Genomic DNA, 8,033 nt, shown 5'->3' on the forward strand with positions numbered 1-8,033 from the left:
CCCACGCTGTCCTGGGGGAGTAGGGGAGCGTCCCAACTAGGGTGGGAAGATGGAGTTGGTGGTGCATCCCCACCAAGATGCACAAGGAGACCCTCACCATCCTGGGGGAGCATCCCATCTAGGGTGGGAAGATGGACTTGGTGGTGCATCCCCACCAAGATGCACAAGGAGACCCTCACCATCCTGGGGGAGCATCCCGTCTAGGGTGGGAGAATGAAGTTGGGGGGGTGAATGCAGCTCCCCCCGCAACCCCACCATCCCCCTGCCTCAGTTTCCCCCCAGTCCTCCCACTTTGAGACCCACACCATACTGGGGGAGTAGGGGAGCATCCCGTCTAGGGTGGGAAGATGGAGTTGGGGGGCTGAACGCAGCTCCCCCCACAACCCCACCGTCCCCCTGCCTCAGTTTCCCCCCAATCCTCCCACATTGTGACCCACGCATGGCATGTCCAACCCCATTGATGATGTGTCCCCCCCCAATCCTCCCACATTGAGACCCTCGCCGTCCTGGGGGAGTAGGGGAGCATCCCGTCTAGGGTGGGAGGATGAAGTTGGGGGGCTGAATGCAACTCCCCCCACAACCCCACCATCCCCCTGCCTCAGTTTCCCCCCAGTCCTCCCACATTGAGACCCACGCTGTCCTGGGGGAGTAGGGGAGCGTCCCAACTAGGGTGGGAAGATGGAGTTGGTGGTGCATCCCCACCAAGATGCACAAGGAGACCCTCACCATCCTGGGGGAGCATCCCATCTAGGGTGGGAAGATGGAGTTGGGGGGCTGAATGCAGCTCCCCCCCCAACCCCATCATCCCCCTGCCTCAGTTTCCCCACAATCCTCCCACATTGTGACCCACGAATGGCATGTCCCCCCTCACTGATGTCCCCCCTGGCTGATGTCCCCCCCTCTCTGCCCCCAGGGTCCTGCCAGCCCGGGAGGGCGCTGAGCACCACATGAGCGGCAGAACGACATGGCCAGCGACGCCAGGATGGGGGAGACCCCCCCCCAAGGGTGGAGGAGAACCCAGGAGGGGGCAGCTCAGGACGCCCGGGGGATGGAGAGCAGCGGGGTTGGCCTGTCCCGGAGCACGGCCACCGAATTGGGACTCCCGGCCTACCAGGAGCCCGGCAAGCTGAGCTACGGCACGGAGAAGGGGTGTCCCTGGAGGGGCTCCGAGGGATGTTTGGGGACAGGAGGGGGGCTGGCCGGTGGCCGGTTGGGATGTCCTTACCCACCGGCCCCCCCGTGCCTGAGGGACACCCTGTGCCGCCCCAAGGATGGAGCCGAACTCCCCCCGTTGCCCCCCAGGAACGGGCAACCCAAGGCGGGCTGGGCTGAGGCCTGCAAGGACCACCCTGGGGCACGGTGGGCTGAGGCCATGCTGGCCCCCCTGGCCCTCTACAGCCACGCGTACCACCGGTACCCCCTGCCCCTCCCGGGGATGGAGACCCAGCGCCCCGGCACCACCGGCAAACCCCACGGCGCCGCGGGGGACGGGGCCGGTGACCCCCCGACTTTCCACCACTGCCCATTCCTGGTGGAAGCCAAGCACAGCCCCTTCCTCCTGTCCTCCCTGCTGCCCACCGGACCCCCAAGCGACCCCCAGTTTGGCGGCGGGGGGGCAGAAGGACCAGGGACCATGGGTGATGGGCGCTTGGCCGGCGTGGACTGGCGTCTGGGCTCCTACGTGCCCGCGTGGGGCCAGCCCATCTACTTGGGGGTCCCACCGAGGTGCAAAGTGACTCTGTCCCCCTTCGAGGACTGCTCCGGCTCAGGGAACAAGGTAGGTGACCCCGGGGGGGCTCCCATGGTGGCATCCAGGGATGCTCAGGGCTTGGATCCCCTGGGTGATGGTGGCCTTCAGCCTTGGCTGAACCTGCTTGGGAGTGGTGGGTTGTGAAAGGAGATGTTGGCACCGGCACCGGGCATCGGTGACCCCCCCCCCGAGGGGGATACAGCCCCACAGCTCGGTGGGGGGGTTGTCCCAGCTCCCCCCAAAGGGATGGATGGATGGAAGGATGGATGGATGGATGGATGGAAGGATGGAAGGATGGATGGATGGATGGATGGATGGATGGATGGATGGATGGATGGGTGGAAGGATGGATGGATGGATGGATGGGTGGAAGGATGGATGGGTGGAAGGATGGGTGGAAGGATGGGTGGAAGGATGAATGGGTGGATGGATGGATGAATGGATGGATGGGTGGGTGGAAGGATGGGTGGAAGGATGGATGGATGGATGGGTGGGTGGAAGGATGGATGGATGGATGGATGGATGGATGGATGGATGGATGGATGGATGGATGGATGGATGAGGCAATGCACCCGTGGCGGCAGCGGGGCGGGAGGAGGGAGGAGGATGATGATGGTCTCCTCCCCATAGCATGATGCAAACCCCTGGGGCTGAGTCACGGTGGCAGGGAGGAGGAGGAGGAGGAGGCAGCCCGTGGGTGCGCCCCGTCACGCCCCACACCACTGCGGCTCCCCATTCCTTTCCCACGCGGGCAGGGGCCACAGGGGCACCCCACGGGCTCGCTCATGTGGGGCTGGAAAGCCCTGGGCAACCACCCAGCTCAGGAAGGCATGTGTGTGTGTGGGGGGGGTGGGGAAACTGAGGCAGAGCCACGGGATGCTCCCCATCACCACCTCCCAGCCATGTGGGTGATGGGGACAGGAACAGGGACCCACATCTGGGGTGTCACCAGCCTTGATGCCCCCCCCTTCCCTTCCCTCTGCTCCCCTCCAGGAGTTTTACCCCAAGAAAGAACCCGGCTTCCACCCCCCGGCCAAGGACCAAGCGCCGTCGCAGATGCTGGGCAAGGGCCAGGCTGGGCAGGATGGAGATGGGGAAGGAGGGGAACCGGACCTTCCTGGAGCCCCGTGGAGGGATGGCCGAGCGGGGGGCAGCTCGGTGGTGCCCACTCCCCGTGCCCGCACGCCTCCCCCCATCGCCAGCCACCCCCTCTTCCTCCTGCAGCCTGGCACGGCGGGGGGCTGCGGGGGTCCCTGGGTGGGCACACGGGCTCACGCCGCTGATTTCCCCCCGGAGCTGGGTTCAGGCCACCCCCCCGAGCCCAAAGAGCTGGAATACCAAAGCCTTGGAGGAACTGGGGAGCCCGACCCATCATCTCCTCTCACGGATGGGCACTACCCACCAGCCCTCGCCAAGCCAGAGCAGCCCCCCGCTTGTCTCTGCCCCACGCCGGGCTGCGATGGGTGCCCGGGGGTGGGCTGTGGGGTGCTGGGCCCCTTCGAGCCCACCCTGGGCATCCCTGGGGGGCATTTCTCCTGCCCACCCAGCAACCACACCAAGCTGAAGAAGACCTGGTTGACGCGGCACTCGGAGCAGTCGCTGCCACGCTGCAAGGCTGCCCGCAGGGACGGTGGCCCCGAGGTGGCCAACGAGGGCAAGCGCCCGGGCAAACGCCCCCACGGCACCACCGACGGACCCTGGGCCACCAGCGAGGGAGCTGGGGCCACCAAACGGGTCACCAAGGCCACCGTGGCTACGGCACGGCCGGGTGGTGGCACGGAGAGCGGAGGGGACGCGGAGGAGAGGAGGATGGAGCTGGGAGAGGGAGGTAAGGACGGTGGGGAGGGGGTTGGGGGGTACACGGTGGGTGTAAAGAGAGGGTGGGGGCAGCACCCCATCTCCGGGGAGGTTGGGCATCCCAGTTCCTGGCACCCACAAACACCCAACACGAGCTGGGAACACGTGAGGGCTGGAAACCTGCTCTGCTGGGGGTATTTTTTTTTTATTCCCTGGCACGGCCGGGTCTGGCAGCGATTCCCAGGGCGGGGATTTGGGGGAAAAAAACCCAAAACACCCCTTTGGAGCAGCAGCATCCTCAGGTGGGATGCCCTCGGGGGTGGCAACCACCCCGGCCGGGTCCCCTCGGGGGGGAAGGTGCTGCCATCCCAGCCCTTCATCTCCAGCCCTACTTTCCAGCCCTACTTTCTGTCCCAGTTTCCCCAGTCCCCGCTGCGATGTCCCAGTCCCTCCCGCCTGCCGTGTCCCCACGGCCACCCCGTCCCAAAGCACCTTCCTGTGCCCCACAGACCCACTGAAACGAGCCCAACTGGACCCACGGGAGCCGTGGTGCCTGCAGAGCGTGCCCTGCGTCACCCTGCCTGAGAGCATCCCCCGGTGCTGTGCCTGCGCTGCCCGGGCACCGGGGGAACCCCAGGGTGAGGAAGAGGAGGAGGAGGAAGAGCCCCCCGAGAGCACTTGCCGGCTGCTGCACTTCCGCAGGTGAGCTCGGGGCTCCGGGGGAACCTACAGTCCTGCCTGTCACCCCATTTTTGGGCATCCTCTTGTCACCCCGCTTTTGAGCATCCCTTCCTGTCACCCCACCTTTGGGCATCTTCTCTTGTCACCTCATTTTAGAGCAGCCCCTCCTGTCACCCCACTTTTGAGCATCCTCTTGCCACCTCACTTTTGAATATCCCCTCCTGGCACCCTGCTTTAGAGCATCCTCTCCCATCACCCCCCTTTTGAGCATCCCTTCCTGTCACCCCACTTTAGAGCATGCCTTCCTGTCACCCCACCTTTGGGCATCTTCTCTTGTCACCCCACTTTTGAGCACCCTCTCTCATTACCCCACTTTTGAGCACCCTCTTCTGTCACCCCACTTTTGAGCATCCTGTTGTCACCTCACTTATGGATATCCCTTTCTGTCACCCCACTTTTGAGCATCCTCTCCTGTCACCCCACTTTTGGGCATCCTCTCTCATCACCCTACTTTAGAGCATCCTCTCCTGTCACCCCACTTTTGAGCATCCTCTTGTTACCTCACTTTAGAGCATCCCCTCCTATCACCCCACTTTTGGGCATCCTCTCCTATCACCCCGCTTTAGAGCATCCCCTCCTATCACCCCACTTTTGAGCATCCTCTCCCATCACCTTGCTTTAGAGCATCCCCTCCTGTCACCCCACTTTTGGGCATCCTCTCTCATCACCCCACTTTTGAGCATCCTCTCCTGTCACCCCACTTTCAATCATCCCCTCCCACCCCCTCTCTCCCTCAGGTTTGCCTTTGGGGACGGTGGGGAGCTGAACATGGATGGTTTCTGCACCGTGGGGGAGGCGGATGGGGACGCTGCGCTGCGGCTGGAGGGGCCCGGTGCCCAGCGAGGGGGCAGGGGTGCGGGGAGCAGCCTCTGCCTGGCCAAATACCTGCTGGGGGTCCTGGGGGACCCCTTCTGCGAGGCCGTCCGGAGGGACAGGGACGTGTGGCCGGGAGCCCCCGGCGGGCCCGAGGGTAAGTAAGTGGGGACCGGGATTTGGGGGGGTGACACTGGTGGCACTGGGGATGCTGAGGGCTTGTGTTTTCCCCCCCCAGGGGTGACGGCGTGGAGGGCATCCTCTCCTGTCACCCCACTTTCAATCATCCCCTCCCACCCCCTCTCTCCCTCAGGTTTGCCTTTGGGGACGGTGGGGAGCTGAACATGGATGGTTTCTGCACCGTGGGGGAGGCGGATGGGGACGCTGCGCTGCGGCTGGAGGGGCCCGGTGCCCAGCGAGGGGGCAGGGGTGCGGGGAGCAGCCTCTGCCTGGCCAAATACCTGCTGGGGGTCCTGGGGGACCCCTTCTGCGAGGCCGTCCGGAGGGACAGGGACGTGTGGCCGGGAGCCCCCGGCGGGCCCGAGGGTAAGTAAGTGGGGACCGGGATTTGGGGGGGTGACACTGGTGGCACTGGGGAGGCTGAGGGCTGTGTTTTTCCCCCCTCCCCCAGGGGTGACGGCGTGGAGGAGGGGGGAAGGAGCCCCCCAACTCTGTGATTCCTGCCGGAGGGGCTTCTTCAACTCCCACTGGAGCTGCCCCAGATGTGGCTTCCAGCTGTGCCCCGACTGCCACCGCAGCAGGCAGGAGGCTGATGGCCACGGTACGAATTTTAGAGCAGCCCCTCCTGTGACCTCACTTTTGAGCATCCTCTTGTCACCTCACTTTTGAATATCCCTTCCTGTGACCCCACTTTTGGGCATCCTCTCTTGTCACCTCACTTATGGATATCCCTTTCTGTCACCCCCCTTTTGGGCATCCTCTCTTGTCACCTCACTTATGGATATCCCTTTCTGTCACCCCCCTTTTGGGCATCCTCTCTTGTCACCTCACTTATGGATATCCCTTTCTGTCACCCCCCTTTTGGGCATCCTCTCTTGTCACCTCACTTATGGATATCCCTTTCTGTCACCCCCCTTTTGGGCATCCTCTCTTGTCACCTCACTTATGGATATCCCTTTCTGTCACCCCCCTTTTGGGCATCCTCTCTTGTCACCTCACTTTTGAATATCCCTTCCTGTGACCCCACTTTTGGGCATCCTCTCTTGTCACCTCACTTATGGATATCCCTTTCTGTCACCCCACTTTTGAGCATCCTCTCCCATCACCCCACTTTTGGGCATCCTCTCCCATCACCCCGCTTTAGAGCATCCTCTCCTGTCACCCCACTTTTGAGCATCCCTTCCTGTCACCCCACCTTTGGGCATCCTCTTGTCACCTCATTTTAGAGCAGCCCCTCCTGTGACCTCACTTTTGAGCATCCTCTTGTCACCTCACTTTTGAATATCCCCTCCTGTCACCCTGCTTTAGAGCATCCTCTCCCATCACCCCACTTTAGAGCATCCCTTCCTGTCACCCCACTTTTGAGCATCCTGTTGTCACCTCACTTATGGATATCCTTTTCTGTCACCCCACTTTTGAGCATCCTCTCCCATCACTCTGCTTTAGAGAATCCTCTCCTGTCACCCCACTTTTGAGCATCCTCTCCCATCACCCCACTTTTGAGCATCCTCTTGTTACCTCACTTTTGAATATCCCCTCCTGTGACCCCAATTTTGGGCATCTTCTCTTGTCACCTCACTTATGGATATCCCTTTCCGTCACCCCACTTTTGAGCATCCTCTCTCATCACCCCACTTTTGGACATCCTCTCCCATCACCCCGCTTTAGAGCATCCCCTCCTGTCACTCCACTTTAGAGCATCCCCTCCTGTCACCCCACTTTTGAGCATCCTGTTGTCACCTCACTTATGGATATCCTTTTCTGTCACCCCACTTATGAGCATCCTCTCCCATCACTCTGCTTTAGAGAATCCTCTCCTGTCACCCCACTTTTGAGCATCCTCTCCCATCACCCCCCTTTTGAGCATCCCTTCCTGTCACCCCACTTTTGAGCATCCCTTCCTGTCACCCCACCTTTGGGCATCCTCTTGTCACCTCACTTTTGAATATCCCTTCCTGTGACCCCACTTTTGGGCATCCTCTCTTGTCACCTCACTTATGGATATCCCTTTCTGTCACCCCACTTTTGAGCATCCTGTTGTCACCTCACTTATGGATATCCCTTTCTGTCACCCCACTTTTGAGCATCCTCTCCTGTCACCCTGCTTTAGAGCATCCTCTCCTGTCACCCCACTTTTGAGCATCCCTTCCTGTCACCCCACTTTTGGGCATCCTCTCTCATCACCCCACTTTTGAGCATCCTCTTGTTACCTCACTTTAGAGCATCCCCTCCTATCACCCCACTTTTGGGCATCCTCTCCTATCACCCCGCTTTAGAGCATCCTCTCCTGTCACCCCACTTTTGGGCATCCTCTCTCATCACCCTACTTTAGAGCATCCTCTCCTGTCCCCCCACTTTTGAGCATCCTCTTGTTACCTCACTTTAGAGCATCCCCTCCTATCACCCCACTTTTGGGCATCCTCTCCTATCACCCCGCTTTAGAGCATCCTCTCCTGTCACCCCACTTTTGAGCATCCTGTTGTCACCTCGCCTATGGATATCCCTTTCTGTCACCCCACTTTTGAGCATCCTCTCCTGTCACCCCACTTTTGGGCATCCTCTCTCATCACCCTACTTTAGAGCATCCTCTCCTGTCACCCCACTTTTGAGCATCCTCTTGTTACCTCACTTTAGAGCATCCCCTCCTATCACCCCACTTTTGGGCATCCTCTCCTATCACCCCGCTTTAGAGCATCCCCTCCTATCACCCCACTTTTGAGCATCCTCTCCCATCACCATGCTTTAGAACATC

At 61.2% G+C, this 8,033-nt stretch overlaps 1 protein-coding gene across 1 annotated transcript in view; it reads left to right on the top strand.

Annotated features, from left to right (window-relative positions):
* HR (hair growth associated) overlaps positions 1-8,033 on the top strand; it is a 27,744-nt gene that overhangs the window by 13,026 nt on the left and 6,685 nt on the right. Inside the window, exons 2-7 of the mRNA XM_014958390.1 lie at positions 914-1,777; positions 2,744-3,578; positions 4,057-4,249; positions 5,026-5,262; positions 5,415-5,647; positions 5,733-5,934. Coding sequence (XP_014813876.1) covers positions 965-1,777; positions 2,744-3,578; positions 4,057-4,249; positions 5,026-5,262; positions 5,415-5,647; positions 5,733-5,934 — 2,513 coding nt within the window. The 5' untranslated portion in view covers positions 914-964. The remainder of the gene's footprint in view (positions 1-913; positions 1,778-2,743; positions 3,579-4,056; positions 4,250-5,025; positions 5,263-5,414; positions 5,648-5,732; positions 5,935-8,033) is intronic.

This window comes from Calidris pugnax, unplaced genomic scaffold, assembly GCF_001431845.1.
Source record: "Calidris pugnax isolate Ruff unplaced genomic scaffold, ASM143184v1 scaffold280, whole genome shotgun sequence".
Lineage (NCBI taxonomy): Eukaryota > Metazoa > Chordata > Aves > Charadriiformes > Scolopacidae > Calidris > Calidris pugnax.